Raw genomic sequence first — 26,849 nt, forward strand, 5'->3', positions numbered from 1 at the left:
TTGTGCTCGGGGACCGTGACCAGGCGGTCGCGGTCCCCGAGCACAGAGGGAACTACTTTCTCTTCCTGCTGCGTCGAGGGCAGTCACATGATAAATGTAAAGTTTTCAGTTTATAGCAGAACCCCCCCCCGGCTGCATCACAATGTGGCCATCTGCCACAGTTCAGCCCTGCTTAGCCCAGTTCTGCATCCAGAGGCCAGGCAAGGCAACTGGGGGCTTAGTGTTTTCATTCACTTCATTTATCTGTAAACTCACAGCAGACCATCGCTGCTGCAAAACAAAACTCAGTAACACAAACTAAACAGACATGTAGACTCACATTCTATCATCATGTGGTTTCCATCTGCAGGAGTTTTAATAAACCGGATTCTATGTGTTTCCATTTGAAGTAATTACACAGGCAAGTAAAACATAAACAATGACTTTGAAATATACATTCCCCTCTGTTCTCTAGATCTATTGGAGGTGAGGGGCGTTCAGCTGCAACGTGACACTTCACCACTAGATGTCACTAAATCCTACACGCTGAACCTTTAAAGCATCGTCAGTGAATTACATTAGTAGCTATTAGAAATTAAATCTTTAATGTCTCAGAGAGATGAGAGGTGACGATGCTGCTAATCAAACGTCTAATATTTATAAAATAAGATGAGAGATGTTACTCCTGTGATATTCTAACAGTGTTTGATGCACAAGCAAAAGATGGAATGATTCATTTGTCTTACTAATGTTATTGTTATTCATGTTAGTTGCAGTTTTACTCCACGCACACACACACTAACACGCACACACACTAACACGCACGCACACAATGAAGCAGTTGAAGTGTCAGCCCCGGCTCCACTGCGCACGCTCCCTGCGCAGCGGCAGCCATGTTGGAGCCACAGTGGAGTCGGGCTGGGATCTTCTGACGTCGCATATGTTTTTCCTCACAAATCTGCTTCTCCTTCGTCGTCGGGCTTCGTCCAACGCGCGCGATCGGCGCCGCAGTCGCCAGTGGACACGATGAACTCCAGCGGGGACCTGTCGCGGCGGAACCCGCAGGAGGACTTCGAGCTGATCCAGCGGATCGGAAGCGGCACGTACGGAGATGTGTACAAGGTAAGAACTGCGGTGAGGGGTGAAGCAGCCGCGGGGTTCCATGATCGGACACCGAGGAGGGCGGGTTGGCCAGTCGCGGCTGGTTCACAGTTCGAGTCCGCTGGTGTTGACGCGACACGGGGGGGGGGGGACTCGTTGCGGGACCACCGGGCGCCCGTTAGCCGTGTTGACGTTTCCCGATGCGGTGGGTAACCTGCACGGGTTCCATCGTCGGACACGCAGCCCGGGCAGGTCTGCTGCTCGGAGCCTGTTGTTGTTGTTTCACGCGTTAGCAACACGTCCCAACTGCTACACTGCTGCAGTGCAGGCACACAACAGACACACAACACGCACACACGGCTAGCGTTAGCTTTAGCGTCAACCTTCAGGTCGCAACATCTGCTGCGTCAGAGCGCTGCGATGAAAGAGGGGGGGGGGGGGGGGGGGGCCCGGCTAGCATCGTGTTGTTATCGTGACGCCGCCGCGGAGCTGCCGCTAGCATCGCGGAGGAGGAAGGGCTTCCTCCCGCAGACGTGTCCGAGAATAGACGTCTAGCCGTTAGCCGTGCGACAGCGCTTAGCATGGCTGAGCTAGCGGGGCTTTTGTGCCCGAGTCGCGGGGAGATGTCCGACCCGAGCCGGGCTTCGGTCGAAGCGCAGGCAACATGGCGGGTTTATCTCTAATCCCGTTAAACGCAGCCGCTGCGGCGGGGTTCGTTAAACCTGTCTCCGGGTGCGAGGCGGACTGACAGCTGCCCGGGACCCGGGACCCGGGACCCGGGCGGCTCCCAGCGGCTCCACAGCCACAACAAGCCGCTCCGCTCCTCCTGCTGGTCCGGCACCAGTAAGAAGCTGGAGGGGCTCATGGAGCAACTGGGACCATCATGTCTGTGCGGACTGGTTCATGTGGTGCTGTGGGTCTCATGCACTGAACACTGATGGAACATGACGAGTCAGAGTTCATGTTCAAAGCCAGCAGGGGTCATGTCATGTTACAGAGAAGTCACCCTGCAGGAGAACACGTGCACCACAGGGAGGTCCCAGGGTCATCAGAGAGGATTCCATACAACTATTATTATTATTATTGTGATGAAGATTTCGATACCTGGGATTTGCGTATCGCTCAGTGTGGTACACATACCTTTTAAAAAGCACGTATTTTAAAGGTTCAGTGTGTAGGATTTAGTGACCTCTAGTGGTGAAGTGTCATTTTGCAGCTGAACCCTCATTAGGGGTAATAAGTATTTAGGGTTTCTCACCACATCCTTCCACCAACTTCTATGGTGACTTGTGAAGTCGTTTTTACGTATTCCTTCTCACCAACACACAAATAGTCGTGAGAGCGTACCTTCTTCGGTGGAGGTAAAGCTCCGTATGGAAGTGATGATGGTTTTATGGCCTAATACAAGTGTTGTAATTAGCGACACCAGTGCCACACTTTGAAACGGAAGATTTACGTACGACACACGTCATTTTTTTACTCGTGGGACTTTGATTGATGAGCTCTGGTTCACGCTCCACTTCTTTGTTGCTGCTCCATAACAACAGTTGCCCACTCACCCGTTTGAACTCATATTCTCTGAAGCCCTGGTATCAGATCGGGACATGCGTAGATCTGCATGCTCCCTGGTGTCCCTGAGGCATTTCCCACGCTGGACTTTCCAGTTTGTGTCATGTAATATTTATAATATTGCATAAAACAGTGAAGTGATGCTGCAGGACTCAGGCTGCTCAAGTCCCACTTTAACATTATTTTAGCACCATATGGTCGAAAAATACATCAAGTATGTTAAGTTCCGAAGAAGCAGAAGTTTGATAAACAAACACTTATTGAAATATTAAAGGTATTCTTTCCTTCTGGATCATGATTGAGACGTTCTATCCACATCAGACTTGCACAGCAGCTCTCTGTATATATCAGTCAGGTTAAGTGGGTTAAACATCCTCCCTCTTTGCTCTGTGGCTGTTTGTGTAGCAATCACCCTGTTGTGGAATTTAATTTGCCTGTAGAGAGAGAGACAGACACACACACACACACACACACACACACAGACACTTTTCGCTCTGTGGAGATTCATTAAACCCTTAAATGGGACTAGATGATGTTTGGTTAACCTCCAGACTCTTTGTGGTAATTACAGGGATATTAAAGATCCTAAACAGTGGAGATGTGAAAGATTTTGTGTCTTCTCGAACACATTGCTGCAATAATTCCAAACTTACTTTCCACATACGACACAATTTGTCACTATTTCTACAAATTTTGTGTCTTTTTTCCGTAGATGATTCTTCCCTGCTCCATGCACCCGTGTTGGTTTCTAATTTAGGTTCAGTATCTTGCCTGGCTGGAGACAGATAGATGGATCTGACATAATCTGCTCAACAGGTCAGCAGCTCCGAGTGTTAGCGCCTGCTCGGTCTGTCGCAGTGTGCAGCTGATTACCGGCTGCTCTTATAAACTGTTGCAAAGGACACAACTCGTGCAACATAAACACAACAGAGTTATACAAGTTATAGCAGAGGCACCCATTGACACAGGCTGAAAAACTGTAGATGAAATTATTACGTAACCAATGCAGTTCACACAGAAATGAAAGTTTTGCTGAAGGACACTCGCGGGGCTCAAACCTGAAACCTCTGGATTAAAGGATGTGCTCCTGAGCACCGGGGCACTTTTGTAAACCTCAATGATGCCTATATTTGGTTCTACCGCTGTGTGAAAATCTGTGGCTCGTACAGGAATGTTTGAGCAGGAAACAAAGTGTGAACTCTGCGAGCTTGTTTTCTGCTGCTCTGTTTGTGGGCCTGCCTCTGTGTGTTGGACGAGCTCGACACTGAAGGAGGTGGATTGGCTGGTGGTGCGACAGGCCTCTCGATTCCTGGAACACAGGTTTAATCCTCCAAAGAGGGCGTCAACGTGATACCTTAGAGTTTTGTGAAAGAGCTCCTGATATGATTTCATGCTGCCAAGACCATGCGCTGATAATCTCCATCAACTGGTCCATTTAATTATTTAGTAATTTGCAGCAGGAATGTTTCCTGAGCAGGGAGTGAAATACCTGAACAGCATCGAGGTCAGTCAGGAGCATCAGAACCTCAGATTTAAACTCAGACTAATGAAATTCTCCAGCGGCTCCAGGGTTGATTTCGACAAACACCCCACAGGTGGTCGAGGGGGGGGGAATAAAAGAAGATTGAGCATCTAGGGCTGTGCAATATATAATTAATATTATTACTTATTATTATTCTCCATCCAAATGAAGACAAATATAAAACCGGTTCCCAGGATTATTTGACAGAACCATCTGAGCAGTTTGACCTCATGGTTACAATCAGGTGTAAAAAAAACACCAGCTACACATGTGATTTAATATTCCTAAACACAAATCTTAAGTTATGTGTCGATACTATTAGAAAGAAACACAACTTTCCTTTCTCTGGAGGTGACAGAACCGAGTGATTCCTCAGTGACTCTCACTTTTCATCGGCTTCACTTCAACCTTTCTCTCACCGTCGCTGGAGCACAATGACAAACTACACCGACGCTCGTGTTTACCCATCTGACTCGTCTGTGTGATTTAAACTAAGTAAAACCAAACAGTCTGCAGAGAAGAATTATCAGACGAGCTGCTGAGCCCGGCTTTCGTTCTGGAAGCGGCCGGCTCCCTCACCGACGGTTAAGATACGATTTGTATTGATTTGTCACTTTCTCTTGGCGGAGCGGGGAAGCAGCAGCACCCTTTCTTCTGCAGTCCTGCTTTGTCAGGGTTCGCCATAAGAGATAAAACGTATTGGCTCAATTTATTACTCTGGAAACCTGCACCATGGGTGTAAATGTAAAAACTGCCAGAGCCGAAGTTACTCTTGTACTTTTACACTTTCTACATTGCAAAAGGCTTTTAGGTCCATGAGGTGTTTGGCCCGTCTTGCAAGCACCTGAGGTCTATCCACAGATTTCCAATGATGATTAGTTTGGGGGACTGTGAGGGCCAAGAAGCTCTTCTACTGGTGAAAGGTTCCCCACGCCACCGACTGCAGCACAACCCGTAGAGCCTGATCCATTCACCTCCGTGCTTCACATGAAACGATGCACCTGTTTCCCCTCAAACTTACTCTTGTTGATCGTAGCCCAGTATTTCTCTTTTAGCCTCAGCAGTCGACTGGACAGGCTTGTTTCACTGTTGCTTTGCAAATGTACAAATTTTTGTGCTGAGGTAGCAGGAAAGGATTTCTTGTGGTGACTCTTCCATGAAGGTCATATTTGTGCAGGTGTGGTTGCACAGTGCACCCCCCCCTCCAGTGTCTGCCAATACTTCCTTATGCTCTTTTCCAGTCCAAGTTAGATTTGCCCTGGTACAAACCGTACAAAGAGTCCTCTCGGAGGGTTTTCCTGGTCGTCCGGAGCTCAATGTGACCTCCTGTCCTCTGCCATGTCTGAGCCAGCTCCCTGCAGCCCTCTGCCGAATGTGGGTTCCAATCAATTTTATTGCTATTATATACATTAGGCCTTTTGGCGACCAGTTCATCTTCTGATAACTTAACAGTAATAGATCTTTTTTACCAAGGGGTGTCTAAACGTTGGCATACCTCTGTTTTTACCAGTACACGGTCATTTGTTGGCTTTGTCAAGTTGACAGTGCTTGTGGCCTCGGATCGAGGCGGCAGAGGAAGACGACTGTCCTCCCTGGGGCTAGAGATCAGTTCATGACAAATCAATATCAGTGGCCTTGTTGTGTCCTCTTGAAACGCTCCAGGCAACTGGGTATTTTTGGACTTTACGTCAGGGGCAAATACTGCTACCCGTCCCTTTGTGACTTTTCTTTTTGTGATCAGTTTAAACAGCACAGCCGGCCCAATATCCCCAAGCTGACATGGCTATTGGAGGCTTGTAATCAACATAAATAAAGATAACATGATCCGACAGTACATTTGGCTGAATGTGTTGGATGCATTTCATGTTTGAATCCCCTGAAACAGCATAAAGATGTTAGCTACCTCACATTTGAAGGGGATGATATTCTTGTCAGCTTGGGTTTGATACCAAGACAAACATTCATGAAAGTGAGGATGAAGACTATCGTCCGTAGATCGTGGTCAAAGTGTTTTTTTAATGTTGTTAAGACTTCTTTACAGTAACACACTTAGTGATGGTTACTATTTCCTCTGGTGTGTGTGTGTGTGTGTGTGTGTGTGTGTGTGTGTGTGTGTGTGTGTGTGTGTGTGTGTGTGTGTGTGTGTGTGTGTGTGTGTGTGTGTGTGTGTGTGTGTGTGTGTGTGTGTGTGTGTGTGTGTGTGTGTGTGTGAGAGAGAGACAGCTGGGCAGCCATGGTCCAGGAATGCACGAATCCTCACTTCCTCCCTGTGTGATTGTGTGTGTGTTCATGCCCTATTGTTTCCCACATGCTCCAGCAGAGGAAGACGATGGAGCAGAGAGCTGCGGCACAACACACACACAGAACCAGATGATTGTATCGTCACACACACACACACACACAGAACCAGATGATTGTATCGTCACACACACACACGGACAGATGGCGGTGGAGTGGCAGTAGAATCTGCTGGCCCACAATCATCCTGTTTTTGTCGCTGGTCTTCCAGTAGTTTTCTGTCCGAGGTGGATACGCAGACCTCGGCCTGTGTTCAGGATCCAGAGATCCTCGCTGGCCTCGAATCAAGAGGGGACATTTAGTCCTGGTCCTGGCACTCGGGGCTTCTGTCTGACAAGTACAAGTAATGTACTGTGCAGGGTTTTGTGTGTGTTCCTTTGGTGCAGTGACATATTGATAACTTGCCTAGTTACACAGTAGTTAGTGACACACTGTACTGGTATGGGACAAAACCAGATGTACCAGTGAAAACAAACTTCTGAAGCCACTTCACATGAAGTCACAGGGCTTTCATTGTGTAGTGTTTTGTTAATACAACAAAAGAATACTAAACACCGTTACTTTTTAAAAGTGCAGAACAGTTTTCTGTTTTTAATTTAGCTCTAAAATCTGTCGGATCATGTCGCAGTTAATTTTGAATATTTTATATTCATTAGTCTGAATTTAATGTCCCAGCTTGTTTATCTCCTGCTCTAAGCACTTAGTGTATTTAACAATGTCAACACATGACTGGGCCAGTGTGGTTCACATTATTTTGAGCCAGGGTGTGACCAGCTATTTAAAGCACCATGTTAATAAAGCTAGTTGACACATCCTGTCGCTTGTGTTTGCTCCGGTACGAAAGACAATTAACAAAACGTGTGCAATAGTATGATGCTGCTTTGGAAAGTGTGTTGTGTACAGGCAGTGCTGGTATGTGTGTTCTCTGCATGGTGGGTCAACACAAAAGAAAATAATGGTGTGACAGGTGAAGGAGCCTTCCCCCGCAGACACACATATTTACAGCCTTGTGCTGTTGCTTCTGCTCAGCAGGTTTAACGCTGCTGCTGTCAATCACCACACTCAACATATCTAACGAATGATTAACTCTTTTAACAATTACAACATTTAAACTCCCATTAAAGCTCTCGGTCACATTAATACCTTTTAATATGCACCTGTTCATATTTTAAACTCTTTTTTGCATTGTGCAAACATACCAAAGTAAACTCAACACAATCTGTTCCCACACTTAAACCAGATACCTTTTTTAAATATTTGTCATTCCGCTGTTTCTGCTGTTCTGTAATGGTTAAGCTGTGAAGACGGAAGTTTCCAATAAACCAGGCTGCAGTGTTGTGCCTTCACCGGTCTTATTAAAACACTGTTGAATCCTGCTCTTTTAACTCAATTCTAATAGTTACAGGATGTGTTCTGGCTGCACACTGTGATAGAGAGCAAGTGTTGATCCCTCTCTTCCTAGAAAGGATGGATAAGATGATAGCAATTAAAGAAGAGATAGTTCCCTGCCTTGATTTGCCAAAGAGCCCCGGCAGCATGTGAACTCATTAGGTTGTGGATGGGGCCGTTTGCCTGTTGAGCCCAATCGGAAAAGCTGCATTTTCTTAAGTAAGAAGCTTGTCATGGTTCAATGCTTTGATTTCCTCAAAGGTCAGAGAAGTGTGGTTGTGTCTGGAAAGTCACCTGTTTGAAACCTCAGATCTGTTGGAAAGATCTCATCCAAAGCAGTGAGTAGCCGAGCTCTGTTGCAGTCAGGGCCCCGGGCGACGCCTTGACACCCACGTTCACCACCAGGCTCCGGTCCCTGGGCTGCTCGGACATGGAGCTGTGTGTTTCAGAGAGTAAACCCATTAGTGAGGGTTTGAAAACGTCAAGAGACAGATTGACGATGAGAAACTAGGTCAGCATAAGATTGTAATATATACAGTCAACAAACTAAATAAATCTCCAGGGCACTTCCTGAACTTTTGTACAGATGAAAAGTAACGCATGTGATGAATCTGTCAAATTTAACAATTTATGATTTTGTGCATAGATCTGTTTTTTAAATGTTTTTATGATGCTTGATGGTAGAATTAAACATAATGTGCTTCATTTTGAGTCGACCTTTGCCAAGTACTTGCTGGAGGTCAGCCACCACTGACACACTTGGTGTGGGTGTGTGGGTGTGTGTTTGTGTTTGTTGGTTCAGTGCTGGAACTTAGCGGCCAATCCATTGTGAGGTGAATGAAGGAGAGATTCATCATTTCCAAACTTAAAACTCATTGTTTTGCATCTTTAATGAACAGGTACTTTCCATACATGATGTCATTCAAAGGGATATTATTCTTTTTTACAGTGATGGGTAGAGAGGCACCTGCCCTTATTCTAATTCATACAAATACAGAGATGCTCTTTCAATATCATAAAATCTGTATAATAGAATTAGTCAAATTAAGTTGAATTATAAAGTACTAAAATTCAAATCAGTACAGTAAATGTTATATAATCTGGTGGTATTTGCTGACTGGCATCACCAAGACGACCATCACCAAGACGACCATCACCAAGACGACCATCACCAAGACGACCACCACACTAACATGACCTCTGACCTTATGTGAGTTAGCTCATCACACCAGGAGTAGAATCCCACTGACTGTTGTCAGGTGGATTAACTGTAAATCGTACAAGTCAGAGCTGCTATGAAATCAACAATAATTCAGTTTGAATGAAATAAAATAGAAAACATCCTTAAAGTGAAATCACACTTATTCACGTATGTATTTATTTCTCTATTGGTTCAGTTTTGAATGGTTTCTGAGCGGCTCCAGCTGAGTGGGATGATTATTATGGTGAGCAGCTACTGCTGAGGTCACTCTTGTTTGTTTTCCTGGTCAGAGAGAGTAGAGAGTGAAATGCCACACTGATCCTCCACTGAGCTGACCATATGCTGAGTGCACGACACAGACACACACACACACACACACACACACACACACACACACACACACACACACACACACACACACACACACACACACACACACACACGCTGCCTGATGGAGGTGTTAATGAGGGATGTCAGCTAAGTTTCTCCATTACCTCTGCTGATCTGCCAGAACTGTTCACTGAAGCAACTCCTCCTCCACAGTTTCTCACTTTGTGTACATTTCTTTATTAATCGGCCACTTTTGTTGTTATGTCAAATTTCATAAGTAGTGCCGAGTGTCAAACACTGTTAAGCAGGGGTGGGCTTTGAGACAGACATGTGAAAGGCTGCTGCACAGGAGCCTGAGCCGCCGAGTGAAAGTGAAGGAAAACGTGGATTGTGTGTCTCCTTGTATTTGATTTGACAGTATTTCAACTCCTCCTAGTTGTTGTTGTTGTTAACCTCTCTGGGTTGTTTAGTGTCTCTTGGTGGTCGTGCTGTATATCTGCGTTGTTGTTTTGGGTCTCTGTGGTTGTTCTGTGTCAGCCTGTAGTCATCGGATTGACCTCCCAATGAGAAATGTCAACAGTCGCTTCATAGAGAGGCTCTGGACCCCCGGGCCCCCTGACCTCTTGGGCCCTGACGACCTATTGAGTGATCCGTCCATGCTGCCAAGGTCATGTTTACACTGTTATTTAGGCCTTCAGGGAAGAGGGACTTACTTAAATCATCATTTTGACTATTTTAAGTGACTGGAAAATGTGTCACGTGTGGTGAGCGAGGTAAAGTTTGTGTGAAGTCCTCGTAGTGGTCTCTGATTGGCCCACGTGAGCACGGGGTCCCTTGTTACTGGGCTAGTTCCACTGGTCTTCTCATGCCTGTCTTTCATTTATGACTTTTGAATGTGCATGAATGCATCTGCCCGCCTAGGTAATGGTTTTCAGAGAGGAATCCAGGCTGTTGCTCCAGGGCACTTCAGTGCAGCAGGCGCTTTGGGTGACTGATGTTCAAACCCTGCACCCACTCAGTTACTCCAGATGGCATGCTTCAGCCCTTCAGCCAGTCAGGCCCAACAAGCAGTCAGTCAAGTCAGGCTGTGTGTTGTAACCAGTAACATCGTCTCTGAGCTCTGTGACTCATCTCTGGTCTGTCTGCTGACTGAAGACGCACTGTCTCTGCCTCGCTCGTCCTCTCTTCTCTTTGCGTCTCTTTGTATCTCGTCCCCCCCGTCATGGCTTTGTTTTGGAGGGGCCTGGTGTCTCTGTCCTTCCTCCTCTGCCTCTGCTCGTCTTCACTTGAGAGGAAACTCTTCCTGTCTCGTACAACAAACACTGGAAATCTGTTTTCACTGTGTGTAGATAATGTTTTATATAGTGTGTTTTTCATGTAGCTGTCCCTGAGTTTTACGGGGGGGTATATATCGTCTCCTCAGTGCTGTTGCGTTGACAGTCCTCTACTGTCTTGTTTTGGAAGTCGATTTCTGTTTGTGCCACTTTTTTCGTTCACTTTAATGGTGGTCACTGCTTTTGCCGACTCTGCAGATCAGTTGGCACAGAACGCATCGCTGAACTGATCCTGAATTTGTTCTACGTCGACGCTCCTCTCGTCTCCTCTGCTTGCAGAGGCTTGAATCCTGCAGCGGGACAGGTTCAGTTCCGACCTGGCTCTTTGCGTAATGACGTCGCCCATTCTCTCTCTCTCTCTCTCTGTTTCACACTATCCTGTTAATGAAGGGGAAATGCTCGGAGAGATTTCTTTAATATCTTCTCATCTCAAGTCATTTTCTGGAATTCATTAATGTAGCCTCATTAGAAACTGTTGAAGACACTTATTTATTTAATCAATATAAGTAATTTAGTTCTGTGTTTAATTCTAATAGTATAAAACAAATGAGAATTGAAAGAATTGATTTGGAGGAAAAAAAACCAAAGTCATGATGTGAATATTTATGATGATGAATGAACTGACCAGATAAAGTGTCTGTAACCGAGTTGGGTAAACATGGGAGCGAGGCCACAGCCAGGATCAGGGAGGACGGGGGAGTTTCTGTCAGACCAGAGGGAGTGAAACCAAACTACTACTGTGGTAGAAACTCTGCAAATGATATTGAAGCTCCTGCTTTGCCTCTGGTGTTGAAATTAAGTTTATCAGTTAACTTCAAAAGCTTTTCTCTCTCTCTCTCTCTCTCTCTCTCTCTCTCTCTCTCCCTCTCCTTGTGACACACTCTCATTCTCATCTTCTCACACGGACTTATGCAATGTCACACAGTCATACTTGCACATTCTTGGCGTTGCAGTACTGAGCCGTTCAAGCCTCCTCTGAAAACCATGTCATGTTTTATTCATGTACGTTTCATATAGAATTCAACTCGCGCCCCGACATGCACCGCTGCTGCTAAAAGTAAACACAGTCCACTATTAATAGAAATCCAGCCTCTGTATCACAAAGACACACTTTTACACAAATGTCAGCTTTTCAGGAATCAAGGAAAACTGTGGATTTCCCGCTGTGGGCCGTACATTCCTCTGCCACCCCTCCTTATCTGACGTTTGATATGTTGTAAACGAATTCTGCTAAACTGTCGGCAAACAACATATTGGGTAACGTTTAGTTTTTTCTGGTTGCATTTGTCACAGTCTGGCTTGTGAGGACATGACGAGTGCGAGACGAAACCGCTTTCAGCCGTCGAACAGAAATAACAATTAATCAGAGGACATTGGGATTCATAACAAAATACAGCAGCCCAAGTGATAGAGATGCTGATGCAGAGTTAAAAAAATTCCAACAGGCCTCAAATACATCGGCCAGTATATTACATAGAATTTAATTCTCATGGTCAGAACTTGTGGATTTTTATTTTCTATTCCAGATTCAGATTCTGTATTTGATAGCAACAGAAATGCATCAGCTGATAAGAGAGAGGGGACATTTGGATTTACTGTTGTAGTACAGAACTATGGAACAGTTCCAAATGGGAAAAGTTCTCATAGTAGTTACAGCTCCAGCTTCACTGCAGGGGTCCAAACACTAAACTACATGTTATTCCCCTTTCTGATGTCAGGTAAACAGAATAAGTGTGAATGTGTACCAGCTTGTATCTGATTGACTGAAACTGTGCGCTGCCAGATGACGTCCTGTTATGATGTCACTGTGGCAGGTCATTGTTTCTGCTTCTCCACCGAGGGCAGATGTAGGTTCTGTGCTTAAGTGTCATGAATAACTTTGACAAGAATGAGCTTTGATTCAAACACTCACTCCCCTTCTCTCCTCTGCCCCCCCCCCCCCCCCTCCTTTCAGGCTCGCAATGTAAACACAGGGGAGCTGGCTGCTATCAAAGTCATCAAACTGGAACCGGGTCAGTATTTCTCATCTCTTTTCTGTGGTCTTCTTGTTTTCTCCCTCCTCTCATCTCTTTTTCCGTTCGGCCTTTTTCCTTCATCAGGCTCTTTTTTCACCATCCTACACTTATAGAGACTTTTCCTTCGATCACTTAACTCTCCGTCCCTCCGTCTGTTTTCCATCTTCTGTTCCTGCTCATATTACTAATGAAAAGAAAACAAACAAAACAGTGCAAGTCCCAGGAAGTATGGAAGTTCCATCTAGCTGCTACCAAATAATTAAGGTCTTTAAATGTGGGATTTAAAAAAGGAAAATATGTTGAAACCCGCTCTGCTGCTCTTCATCCTTTGGCACCGGCTGCCACGAGTCTGCCCACCATCATTTAGCCTCACAAACACACACTGGTACTTCTATCTTAGTGAGGACACTCAATCACAACTAAAGGCCTAACCCTAACCTAAACCTAATTCTAACCCTAAAACCAAGTCTCAACCCTCAAACAGACCATTAAAACTGGGTCAGAAAGTGAGGAGCAGCCAAAATGTCCTCACTCCGTAGGTTCTAGGCTCAAAATGTTCCTCATAAAGACACACACACACACACACACACACACACACTGTGGATACACTTAATTCAATACAAATCCACTTCTCTGTTCTGTGGCTTAGTAAATTATAACCAAATCAAGCATAAAGATGCCAGATTATGACTTTAATATGAGATGTGTGTGTGTTTAACACGTGTTGTCCCTGCAGGTGAGGACTTTGCTGTCGTCCAGCAGGAGATTATAATGATGAAAGACTGTAAACACTCCAACATTGTTGCCTATTTTGGAAGTTATCTCAGGTAAGTGTGCGTCTGCACTATTTAGTAATGGTTGTTATCAAAGTGCATGTTGTTAAGTGTCATTTTACTGTGTTTTGCATTTACAGCTTACATGTGTGTGTGTTTGAGATGAACTGTTGCATGTGAGAACTTAAAGATAAATGTGTGTTGTATGAGGTGTTTTTTGTGTACGTGCAGGAGAGATAAGTTATGGATCAGTATGGAGTACTGTGGAGGAGGTTCTCTACAGGACATCTATCACGGTAACACACACACGCAGACACACACACTTTGATATTAACTGTGTTATTTATTTATAGAACTCTGTAATATCCATCCTCCCTTTCCTTCCCTCTCTCTGTCCTTGTTCTCCTCCTGCAGTCACCGGGCCTTTGTCAGAGTCACAGATCGCCTACATGTCACGTGAGACCCTGCAGGTAGCGTATAGACTCTATTTATATCAGTGTTGGTACAGTTTTTATTAGGAGTAAACAGAGAAGCATATGTTAGTAGAGTGGTCCTCTGCTGAGCTGTAGCTCAAATACATCCAATCTACCAGGCATATGATTTTCATGGTTATTTAAAAATTTTAATATTTCCTTTTACAAGTATTTTAATATATAGTTCTGTTCAGTTTTTTATTTTATTGTTATTATGATCGTATGACTGTGTCCATGTTCTCTAAGTCACTGTGCTTCTGTCCTCAGGGTTTGTACTATCTACACAACAAAGGCAAAATGCACAGAGACATCAAGGTGAGTTTTGGGGTTAAATGTTTGGAATATGAGAAATACATTTTATATGGTTCTGTGAAGTCTACTGTGCTTCCTGTAAGTCGTATGTGTGGAAGTGGACAACATACTGAGAATTCTGACGTTGTGGTCAAATCCACAGAAAGTTTAAAAACATTTCCCTCTGTTACATAAGACCATGTATATGTGTTCTGTTAATTCATCAAACTGGAGTAAGAGCACAGGCTGCACCAATATTAAAAATCTAACTTGATCCCCAAATACTTTTGGAGACACATGGGGATTTCATGGTGTTGGTGACCGGGAAATTATTATTGATCCACGGCTGCCGGCTGTCTCAATCAATGACAAACCACCTTGCAACACATCTGCTCTCCTGAATGTGCTGAATGTGAAATGATCTGAAGTGTGATTGTTCTCCTGTATCCTGACACACGGCGTGTTTTGCCCCCGACAGGGAGCCAACATCCTCCTGACAGACAACGGCTACGTTAAACTAGGTGAGCGGAACATGCAAAGTCTCTGCCATTTCCTTCTGCTTCAAAAGACTGGAGCTGAATGGCCTCATTTACTCACTCGGTTTCCTTCTAATTTCTGTTCGTACCCTCCGATTTATTTCTTCCCCACATTCCTCCTTCATTCGTTTACTCCTTCCCCTCTTTTATTCTCAATTTCATTCTTCTTTCTTGTTCTCTTCTCCCCGTTTTTACCTCTTCTCTTAACCCATTTTCTCTCCCCAGCTGACTTCGGTGTATCGGCCCAGATCACAGCAACTCTCGCCAAGAGGAAGTCATTCATTGGAACTCCTTATTGGTGAGTTGTGCTCATTTTCCTCTGGCGTGCAAGATGCACATGCCTCCACTCGGCTGGAGAATGTGCAGGAAGTTGATAAATTGCAGAATGAAGGAATTTGTCTCATGGTTCATGCTACAGGAAGATACCAGACATTCTTCGTCCAACATGTTTCATGCATTTTTCGCATTCACTTCTGGATTTCATGCACTTATTGCATTAGCTGAAGTTTTCTTTTGTGCAGCTGTAGTGAAACCAGAGTATTCGCTTCTTCTCAAAACCTGAACAAACCAGGAATGAGTAGTATTCTGGGCCCCAGAGGGACTCCAACAGAAGTGGGGTCATGGAGAAGTCACAGAGTTGTACAACTGGGTCGTGGTGGGAACTCTCTCTGCCGCTGCAGGGAAATACTGTTGGAAAATGTCCATTCTGCTCTTGTATTTAGCTGTTTAATTAACCTGATTCAGTGCTTAATGGAAATGAGCACACGCTTTACTCCCATTCCTTCCTTCTTGGGATTTCATTGTCCCGCCGTCCTTCTGTCTCCCTCTGTAGGATGGCTCCAGAGGTAGCAGCAGTGGAGAGGAAAGGAGGCTACAACCAGCTCTGTGATATCTGGGCTGTGGGCATCACTGCGATAGAGTTGGCCGAACTACAGCCGCCCATGTTCGACCTGCACCCCATGAGGTGTGTGTGTGTGAGCGTGAGCAAGCTGTGGATCTGGAGTCAACGTGAAATGTGTTTTATAGAATTTAGAATATGTTTCCACAAGTCAGAGAGTTTTCATGTCCTCAGTGAAATGTAACTCAGTGAGTAGGTTTTGTTTCCGGAGTAACTTCACAGTTGTGCTCATGTTCTGATTCTCTCTGTCCCCACAGGGCTCTGTTCCTAATGACCAAGAGCAACTTCCAGCCTCCCAAGTTGAAAGATAAACTCAAGTGGTAAGAGACCAGCCTGTCACTCACTTGGCTTTCTGTGCTAATTCCAGCCATTGAGATGCATTTGCTGTAAACCTACTGTTGATGTTAACTTCTTCTTCTTCTGTTCTATTCTCTGTCGTCCTCTCTCCGCTGCACAAACAGGACAAATATCTTCCACCATTTTGTCAAACTTGCTCTGACCAAGAACCCAAAGAAGAGGCCCACAGCTGAGAAACTGCTGCAGGTCAGACATTAAACTACATCGTCACACAAACAGATTTGTGAAAGATTAGACAGTTTATGTTATGTATGTAAAAAAACATATTTGAAAAGCATTGGATGCTTCAGTACATTACTTATGAAATCTAACCTGATTCTCATTTCCTTCTGATTGGCCGTCTCTCCCCTGTCCAGCACCCTTTTGTGTCGCAGCCGCTCAGCAGGACGCTGGCCATCGAGCTTCTGGACAAATCCAACAACCCCGACCACAGCACCTTCAACGACTTCGATGACGACGACCCTGAACCTGAGGTAACCTTTGACCTTCTTTTGAGATTCAGCTTTCTCCAAAGAGAAGATTTAAAAGTGGCTTCAGAGAAATGATCATGTTTTTACTGGATCTCGCTTCTTTTCCTTCTTTTCAACATTGTTCTTCTGTCCTTGATATTTTTATGACTTCACTCCCTCTCACCTCAGCCGTAGTTCCTCTGTTCCCTGTCACATGTGACTCATCTTTCTGATCTTTGTCCTTCCTCCACCCCCTCCTTCCTCTTCCTCCCTTTCTTTGACTCTGTGCTTTTCTTCTTTCACTTCTTGGCTTTCATCTATGTTCTTCTGCTCCTCTTCCTCTTTCTTCCTCTCTTCCTCCTTGCAGCACTTCTCCTCCCTCCTTTTCTTTCTCTTCTCTCTCTCTCTTCTTGTCTGCGCCCCCCTATTCTCCACCTCCCCCTCAGTTTAAGTACAGGGGTCATTTCCTACCCATAAGCCCCGGCGCTCGACGCGCACGCCCGTTTTGCGGCCCGTAGGAAGGTACCGGCGTGGGCTGCGGTGTCTGCAGTGATTTCATTCTAACAAACCAATGGCGTCAGTTGTGTTGCTTTTCTGTTTGTTGCCTTGGAGGAGAACCACAGAACTGAATGAATGAACGTTGATTTCATTCAGATGAGCTCCGACTGGCGTTGTCATGGAAACTGACAGTGGCATGTTGTGTTCAGACCGGTGATGGATTACCGTGGCAAGTGCATAATTACCTCAACATGCCAGTCATCACTTCATCAGCTCCTGAATCACACAAACACAATTTGACTTTCCTCAATTAACTATGATGGAATATTACAGATTATATCCACAGTTATTAGTTAATTGAGTCAGTTCATCTGCATCTAGTGCGACAGTATGTTCGTTATGTCTGTTCATTGTGGATGTCATGTTTCTCTTTGTCACATGATAATAATAATACTACAACTTTATAAATGACACACACTTACCCTGCACACATTGTACAGAACTATGGTCACTTTCCATGACAACATTGTTTAGAAGCCTTGCAGCCATATTGGTAGGTTTTTTTCATTCTAGTTCTGTGACAGCAGCTGGGAAATCCAGACGTGTCCAGGTTCATAAAGATGGTTTCCAATGTGTGGCAGATTATGAGAATGCAGCTAAAATACAACATCCAGGTCAAACTGTACTGGAAAACTTATTCTGGTTTGTTTCTCTCCACAAGAAAGGGGTAAAATCTGAGTCTCATACAGTTTAAATTACTTCATCTCCTCATTTGGAAACACAGGATACAGGAGGCATTATGGGATGGGTGGGGTCTGTTCTGGAAGCCATCTTTATCTACCTCTGCCTTTACAGTTACTAACCATGAGTTGTGTGTTAATGGTCTTTATAACACCTGCAAGAGGTGGGTTTAGATTCACAAACCAGTTGCTGGCTCTCAGCTACAGGTTTTCTTTGTGCAACCTTGGTTTGTTTCCCAGTCGCTCTACAAGCATGTTTTGAGGTTGCTGTGTTTTGAGTTTACATTTTTAAATTAAATATCCAGGACATTAATTCAAAAAGAGATTTTGTTCTCGATATAAACATAAATCTCTTTGTAGCGCTGTGGTTTGATTTGTTTAAGATATAATGCTGCGTAATAAAACAATATTGATAATTATTGCAATAGAGTTTTTGATAGCAATATGAAGAAAGTCCAATATATACTGATATAAAGCGTATGCTCTACACAAAGACGATGAGGAGGTATAACCCATAATTGTTATACCTCAGATTTGTAAAATATTTTTATGCTTATTAAGAGTTTGTCTCTCTCTGCAGATAAAGAAAAGTTTTAAACCACAACCTTCTTTCATATATATACAGTCAAAGAGAATTCTTTATCAAACATATTCTCATGTTAGGAAGTCACGAGGACAACAACACGAGCTGTTGATGTTGTTGCCTGGGAAGTTTGTGTTTTCCATCGACTGTTGCTATTTTTTTGGGGGGTTGTTTCCTGGTTGCACAGTGCAGCTGACTGTTTTGCTGTGTCATCAAAATCCCACCCACAGGAAATAGCAGTGGGATTAACGTTTTTTTTTTTATAGCGCTATTGTAATCTTCTCAAGTGCAGTGCACACGGCTGCACTGTGTGTATTCTTTGAACAGCCACTTGACTGTGTGTGTGTCTCCTTCCTGACAGTCTCCGGTCTCTGTTCCTCATCGTATTCGTTCCACCAGCAGGAGCACAAGGGAGGGGAAGACGTTGTCTGAGATTAACTGTGAGTGTACACACAATGAAAACATGAACACATTCAAATTTAGTGGTTTTCATGTTAGAAAACCCTCAGAAGTGACCCACACTCCTACAACCTTCACCTCTGTGTTCTCTCGCAGTCGGTCAGGTGAAGTTTGATCCTCCGTTGAGAAAAGAGACAGAGCCCCACCATGAGCCGGTGAGTTTTAATCTGTGTCATATGTGTCTATGTGACTGTGTGTGTGTCTGTGAGTGGGATTATATGGTTTGTGTGGTCGTCACCTCACCACTACCGGCATGGCTGATCCTCACCTACTCACAGGAAGCACCCTGACCAATCTATGTTGAACTGAACAGGAAGCCCGTCTACACAGTCCTCTCTGAGTCTACCAGTGTGAAGTGTCAGTAGGGAATCTGATCTCAGAACAGACCCTGGTACAGACCCAGGATGTGCTGGGGGATTAGAAAACCACCTGTTGGAAGTGATGGGCACGAATCTGACAGGATCCACTCGCTAAGATCTTTAGCAGATGGATAGAATTTGTATTTGTTAAACTGGTTAATTTATATTAGCCTAGTTTTGGCAGAGGAAAATGGTTGCAAAAAGTTTCAGTCAGTAAAATGAGTATCGTTGGTGCCACAGTTGCTTGTTAGGTGGATTTTCTTAAAGAGACAGGAGCTGAGAGAAGTGTTTCAGACAGAGGCTGAAGAGAGGAGCTGCAGCAGAGGACAGTTTGAGGAAATGAGGTGTTTTCTGAACATTAGAATAAAATAACACAAATTACAATAGTCTGAATATAAGTCAAATCTGTCTCCTTCAGAAAAGAGTGTTCCCTAGTGAGCTGGTGGGCTGGTGCAGGGCTCGCGCACATTCACGTTGTCTTGTTGAAATCCTCCGTTCCCTCACTGCCTTCCACATTTCCTACACTTTGTTTGCACCTTCACTACAAACTCCCTTTTTTTATTTCATCCTCCCACGAGATGATCAATCCTGAGATCAAGTCCAACCCTTGTTCCTCTCTGGCAGGATGTCCCTCCGTTTATTTACTGTTAAAACACAGTCACCTCTGTGACGTTCAGCGACCTTCATCCCTTTGTCCTTCAGTTTCTCTCTCATCCACAGTAATATGATAACATGGTCTCTCTCTGCTGACCAGTGTGCTCTTTACCTCTTAGACATCCATCCATTCAAGATGACAGTGCAATGTGTAGCGTTTTAAAATCTATAAATCATCAATTCTCCAATAGATTATTAATTGCCAACTGTTACTAATTATAAGTGTTAGCAGTAGCATTTTGTGGCATCTACAGACTTGAATGCAGAGTAATTTTCAGCATGTTTAGCTCCATGTTTAGTAATAAACAAAAACATATCCAAAACAACACTTCGGAAAAATGGATTAAGGTCATATGTGGTCTGAATTCAAAGAAATACTCCAAACAATACATTTGATGTACGTCGTATAGCTCCTGTTTTTATATATTTATGTATTTTTATTAATGTCTGTCCCCAGTTTCCTGATTTTCAACCCCCATCTGCCGCAATTTATTCCAACATCCATCACCACTCGTGTAATCTAGCTCCCATCCATGCCCTCGTCTCTTCAGATTAATAATCCAGTATCTACCTCCGCCTCTGTCTCATAGCCCATTTTTGGCCTTAATCCATTTTTCATTCGTCATCCTCACTCTTGCAACTGTGTCCTCCCCCCCCGTTCCCTCCATCGGTCCAGGTTAATATATTAACTGAGGTCTCTCTCGCTCTGTCTGCTGACCAGTGTGATTCTGAGCCCTATCTGGACTGTGTTGAGGAGCTCTACTATACCGCGAGATCTAATCTGGTAGTACTCTTTCTATCCGTCTCTCTCTCTCTCTTTCGGCGTCTCCCTCTGTCCACCTACACTGGCCTTTTTTCTTTCTTTTTACTTTCAACCTCAACCTGATGCCTCCTCTGTTAAACCTTTGTCTCACTCTCTCCGTGTTTCTGTGTCTCTGAAGGACAAACTCTTGTCCTTCGTCTGGCTCTTTCTGAGCCAAACTGTCTCACTCTCTTCTTTTTCATTTTCCACAGTGCTGATTGCTTTGGCTGCTCGATGTCCAACGTGTATTTTTTGTTCCTTTTCACATATTTGTTCCATCTATTCTGGTCCATCCATCTGTTACTGCTCATTCTGTTCTTCTTTTTCCAGCCTTTGGTTTGTGTTTTGTCTCACTAACTGGTGTTGTAGTCGTCATGGTGACAAGCGTCCTTAGTAATGTTGTTGTTTTCCTGTTTTCAGATAAACAAACATTAGAATCAGTCACATTTATATAAAGTCACTGGTTTGTACCATAGATGGTAGAAAAAGATGGACGACATCACAGCTCCCCATAGGCGAATCCCAATCATCTTTATCGCCTCCTGGTGGCTGCAGAATAAATCACAAACCCTGCCTCCTCCATGTTAGTGGATGGGACAATGGCCCAACTTAAAAGTTCAAGTTGAATAATCTTCCTGTGATTTGAAGTAGTCCTTATCACACTGACGTTAATGTTCCGACTCGTGATTAGTCAAGCACATGTATCGGCGGAACATCAACACCGCGGCTCCGCTCATGATCAGCACCGGGCAGACTCTGGCTCCACATGACATCAACAGCGTTAGAGGGCGGCCCCCGTATTTCAGATGTGCAATATGTCGTCCATCTTTATTTACAGTCTACGTTTTATTTATTTTGCTGTTATTTGAGATTTATAAACATACACTCACCTTTTTAGTTTTTGCAGTATTGCACTTGATGTTTTTTCCACGTATATCTCTTCTCATATTTCTCTCTACAGATTGTGCCCTCTCTCTTCTGCACACTACTGCTTATGTGTTCTCTAACCTCTTGCGTCCTGTAGTTGACCAGAGCAATGAGGCCTTATTTGTGTGTGTGTGTGTGGTGTGTGTGTGTGTGTGTGTGTGGTGTGTGTGTGTGTGTGTGTGTGTGTGTGTGTGTGTGTGTGTGTGTGTGTGTGTGTGTGTGTGTGTGTGTGTGTGTGTGTGCGCGGCTGTGTGTGGCTGTGTGATGTGTGTGTCTCTCTGTTCTTCTGCAGTTTGTGTGTTTCCCTCTGCACGCTTGTTGCATTTCGTCATTATCTTTAAATATGTCTGTGTGACACAACTCTGCGTTCACATTGTGGCTGTTTCCAGAGTTTTGTTCGTTTCGGCCCAAACGTGTTCGACCTGCAGCCAAATGAACCTGGTTTGAAATGTGCTGCAGGAACTTTACACTTTATCATCCAACACGTAATCAACAAGCTTTTTTAAAATGTGCTCAGCTTTAGAAAGGCTTTTTTGAAATACTTTACTTATTATATATATACTATTGCCCCCAAACAACCGTTTGATGACACGTACATAAGTCGATTTAAATCTAGTTTTAAAAGCAACTTTTTTTCTTTTTATCATGATTTTCAAGAAGGAATTCAACAAAATCCTTTTACTCCTTTTGAATCCATAAAAAGAGACACTGGCAGTTTGTTTTGGCTGAATTTCAGTTATTCAGTTCTCTTGCACCTATAATTTAATATAACAGGTTTAAAAACTGTTTTAAATTTATCTGCAAACCTTTGTAACCAAACATCCTCTTTATCAAAACTATGAACTTGCTGTTGCAGCTAACATCGTATATTTAACATCTTTCAGAGGCCACAATGTGAATTGCATTTAGTCAAACACAAAGTGAACTTGACACACACAGTTAACCGTAGGCTCACTGTATTCAGCCTTGTTATGTCTGTGGTTATGAACAATAAATTGCTGTTACATGGGGATCATATTATTTCTATCAAGCTGTTTAACCGTCACTGTGGCTGCTGCACTAACAGCCACTGCAGTACTTTGGCATTAGAACAGTGTTTCAGCAGTGGACACTGTTTTAATGTAGTTTAGTGACACGTGACCAAAAGCTTCAGCTCCGTCTGTGGCCTCGGAGAAATCAATCACATAGCATCTTCTTTAATGAGCCTGTGATGAGATGTTGTGTCTCTGTTCTAATGTCCTTTGTCTGTCTCGTAGGACTTGCAGCTGGAGTATGGGCATGATTCACCGAGTCTACTGGGAGGAAACAAGTGAGTCTCAACTCTCTGCTCATGAGAAACTCTTCCACTGTTTGCTCTCCTGATCTTTCATCTACTGTTGCATCTGTCTTAGTTTATTTTCATTTACCCTCTGGATTGAAGAAATGTGTGGACATAGAGACAGGTTGTAAAACAGGTAGATTTCATGTTAGCCTATCGACTTCAACTGCTTTCAGACCTTTTTTTACGGAGGGACTGTTTGTGACAAGGCAAATGTTTGAGTCAGTTGCCCCGAACATGTTCTGGAACTTTTCCTGCCAGCTCCCGAGTAAAATGTTCGGAAAATGTCCATATGAGCCCAAGTGAGAAAACAGCTGGAAAATGTCCCTAAATCTTAAAAGTGAGCGTCTCTGTTGATGATAAATGCAAAACTGGAAGAAACAAAAAGGATCAGCATATCTCAGGATGAGAAACAGGATCTATACACGTAGAAGAAACCAGCGAAGAAGCATAAAGATTTTCATTCTAACAAAACTCTTAAACTCTATTTTTTTTTCCTCCTTCTCAAACTTGTCTGTGCTTTTCTCTCAATTAACAGGAGTCTTCTCAAATCTGTGGAGGAAGAGCTCAAGCAGAGGTAAGTCAGACTCCTCCTCCTCGCACTCCGATCGACTCGGGGTGTCTTGATTTGCTGGTCCTCTAACCACGCCCACCCATCAGCCAATCATTGTTAACGGCAGGACTAATCAGGCCAATCACACGCAACTAACGCTGCTGTATTGACTCCAGGCTGTCGCGGCTCTCCGCTGTCTGGGTTTTACTTTTCCTCTGCGGCTTGCGTCACGCTTTGATGTCACCAGGAAAAGGCTGTGCTTCATAGGAGCTTCCTGCAGAGCATGGCTTACACACACACTCATGTGTGCTTTCACACACTCACACACACTCACACTCACACACACAGACACACACACACACACACACACACACAGGCACGTAAATACAGTTTCCTACCCAAAGCTGCAGTGGGTGAATTTAGCAATTTTACTGGCAAGTCTGTGTCCAAATTCTTCGCATTTGCCCCAAAAATAAAATGATGACCATCATTATTGTGCTTAACTATTTTCTATGATCTGTTACAACAAACGTGTTTCATTAAATTCTTTTGTCTGCATAGTAACAAAGATTAGAAAGAGTTTTAATATCTATAGACAAAGATTTAAAAAATGTCTTAGGGTCTAAATTGGAGTCTTCATTGTTTTATTGTTTTAGAGACCGATTTGTTGGATCAATGTTTCACTGACATGATCAAAATAATGTTGCAGTAGAAGTTGTGTTCTATATGATGTGGTTTCTTTAGTGTGTGTGCTCCCAGGTTTTCTCCCCTTTCATCTCCCTTGTTAAAGTCAGACAGGAGTTTTCTGATCTGTGTAAGATGCAGTTCTTAGTTTGTTTTAGTGTCTCTGAGGTTTGTGTTAGTTCAGGATGCTACAGTTATTTGGCACGTTGATCAAAGTGGGTTAGGAAAAAGATTAATAAACAGTTTATGACATTTACCTGAAAGTTCTGGTTTGATGCTCGACAGTAAAAGTAGAATATAAATACTCAGTCAACCATCTCTCCACTTGTTCTTTTGATCAATGTTTCAAGGTCATTCTGGTGAAGATCTAAATTAGAACAACAAGGAGACATTTGACTAAAATATGATTAAATACAAGTCAGTGTTTCTCTGATTTGACCAGTTTGAAGCGATGGTTCTTTATGTAGCTCTACACTGTGGATCAGAGCTGAGATTTGAGGATGTACTGGATATACATTGCAGTAAAGTTGAACTGACCGATGAGAGTTTGAGTCTGTTGTGGAGGAGAGTGTGGATCTGAAGGACTGTTTGGGTTTGAACAGTTGAGTCTGTCTGCTTGTGTTTAAAGTCCCTTGTGGACCGGGCCTGTTGTAGATGTAATGATTGGTTGCTCGATCTCAGTGTGAACGTCAGACTCTGTGTTTGAATCCATTCAGTCCTTTCAGATCTGCCCAGAGTTTAGAGGTTAGAGGTCATTTGTGGACCAAGCTTTACTCAGATCTCCCTCCCCTTTCCCCTCTTCCTCCCAATCCTCTTCCACCTCCTCCTCTTCCTCCTGTTGTCATCTCCTGTTCCCTTTGCTTGCTCCCATTCTCACTCTCTCACTTAATCTCTCTCTCCTCTGCTCCCACTACTCCATCCTCTGTTTCTACTCTTTTACCTCCCTTCCTCCCCCACCCTGCTCCTCTATCTTCACCTCCTCTCCCAGGGGCCATGTGGCACACTTAGGGGATGATGAGGATGAGGATGATGATGGTGCAGATGATGATGAAACTCACACTCAGTAAGTTCTCTCCCAGTGCTAGAAGTGGAAGCCTTTCCTCCTTGTCTCCTCCTCCTCCCCCGACACAGGAGGAGGATGAGGAGCAGGACGAGGAGGAAAGCTTCGTCTTTCACAGTTTCATCCGAGCATCTTTACGCAGCACACCCCACCATCACGCCACATATGCCACCTGTGTTTGTGTGTGTACAGACTGTGTGTTGACCATGCTGTTACTACTTGTGTGAAGTTACTAACAGTAACCCTAACCCAAAATAACCGGTAGCTGTTGATAGAGATGCTTTCTACAGTTTACAAATACACAGGGACAGGGAGTAACGTTTGTCATGTTCAGGACCAACAACCACAGTATTTAAGTAAATGAAGTGAATTTTAGATCCAGCTACAAGTCAGATTCTGGTTCATCACATTATATATTTTGTGAGACACAAAATATGTGGTCTGCGCGTCGTATTGTTTCATTCCTCATAACCTTGACATCTTATTTGCTGCTATCTTGTTTTGTTCTTCACTTGCGCCGCCATCTGTGTGCCTCCTAGCTGTGTGTGTGTGTGTGTGTGTGTGTGTGTGTGTGTGTGTGTGTGTGTGTGCGTGTGTGCGCGCGCGCGTGTGCCTCCTTGCTGTGTGTGTGTGTGTGTGTCCTTGCTGTGTGTGAGTGTGTGCTTCCTACTGCCTTCTCCCGCCCTTATAAAACTGTTTTTATGGCATCCTGCCTTGTTTCTCGTCATGAAAAAGCCAAATGTCTGCAGCACACACAGATATTTTCCACTGAAGTCAGAAAGTCCTTTCACACCTAATAATAAGTTCAGCATCATCCTCAACTGATTGATTACAGAAACAGAAAGAACCTTTAAATGGTGTGTGTGTGTGTGTGTGTGTGTGTGTGTGTGTGTGTGTGTGTGTGTGTGTGTGTGTGTGTGTGTGTGTGTGTGTGTGTGTGTGTGTGTGTGTGTGTGTGTGTGTGATGGCTTCATTGTCTGTCGGTCATTAACAAGTAAATCTTCAGGATATAAGCTGAAATCGATAAAGACTCTGTGAATAACGTGCTGCTCTATCCTCAGGATTATGGTTTTTATCATAAATCTGTGCTTAAAAACTTAAAAGATATGACGTCTATTGAATCAAATGAAAAACAATTACAACTCCAGCACTGATTAAATATTCTGTTTAACGAGATTAGTAAAAACAATTGTCAGAGAATAATTTGAAGTATTAAAATGTTTATAGTAATTTCAGCTCTACTATTCTCAGATACTTTACGAAAGCTTTATCTGTAGATTTTCCTCATCACATCACGTTGTATGTAGTTATTAACCTTTTTAAGTAGTTATCTTGTCCCAGTGTCGGGTTATGGTTATACTTTTCATTTCAGAGTTTACTTTAATGTCTGATCACATCTGGTTTCCATATCGAAGAAATTACAAATCAAAATTGATCATAAATAATTAAATGTCTGTGTAAAGACACTGACGGTACAGTTTTTAAACCTCAATATGTATAAGTATAAATTCTAAATATGTGATTTTATGAAAATGGGAAGAGAGACCATAGCCTCGGTGGTGACATGATAACAATCGTCTGTATAGATTTCAGTTTAACTCGTGTTTTGTTCAGCAGAGCTTTAAACTGTCTTCTTACTCTTCAGTAAATCGAGCACTATCATGAGGCCAAAGGTCCCACCCCCGCTGCCACCCAAG

At 43.7% G+C, this 26,849-nt stretch overlaps 1 protein-coding gene across 1 annotated transcript in view; it reads left to right on the forward strand.

Annotated features, from left to right (window-relative positions):
- Positions 1-867: 867 nt before the first annotated feature.
- The window catches only part of LOC117775336 (mitogen-activated protein kinase kinase kinase kinase 3-like), a 32,516-nt gene continuing 6,534 nt past the window's right edge, over positions 868-26,849 (forward strand). Inside the window, 19 exon segments of the mRNA XM_034608408.1 lie at positions 868-1,101; positions 12,678-12,735; positions 13,475-13,565; positions 13,743-13,807; positions 13,926-13,981; positions 14,252-14,299; positions 14,754-14,796; positions 15,037-15,109; positions 15,644-15,775; positions 15,967-16,029; positions 16,171-16,252; positions 16,423-16,539; positions 18,698-18,776; positions 18,892-18,950; positions 20,530-20,592; positions 22,794-22,846; positions 23,394-23,432; positions 25,081-25,155; positions 26,798-26,849. Of these exon segments, the coding sequence (XP_034464299.1) occupies positions 1,006-1,101; positions 12,678-12,735; positions 13,475-13,565; positions 13,743-13,807; positions 13,926-13,981; positions 14,252-14,299; positions 14,754-14,796; positions 15,037-15,109; positions 15,644-15,775; positions 15,967-16,029; positions 16,171-16,252; positions 16,423-16,539; positions 18,698-18,776; positions 18,892-18,950; positions 20,530-20,592; positions 22,794-22,846; positions 23,394-23,432; positions 25,081-25,155; positions 26,798-26,849 (1,344 nt within the window). The 5' untranslated portion in view covers positions 868-1,005.

Source organism: Hippoglossus hippoglossus, chromosome 15 (assembly GCF_009819705.1).
Source record: "Hippoglossus hippoglossus isolate fHipHip1 chromosome 15, fHipHip1.pri, whole genome shotgun sequence".
Lineage (NCBI taxonomy): Eukaryota > Metazoa > Chordata > Actinopteri > Pleuronectiformes > Pleuronectidae > Hippoglossus > Hippoglossus hippoglossus.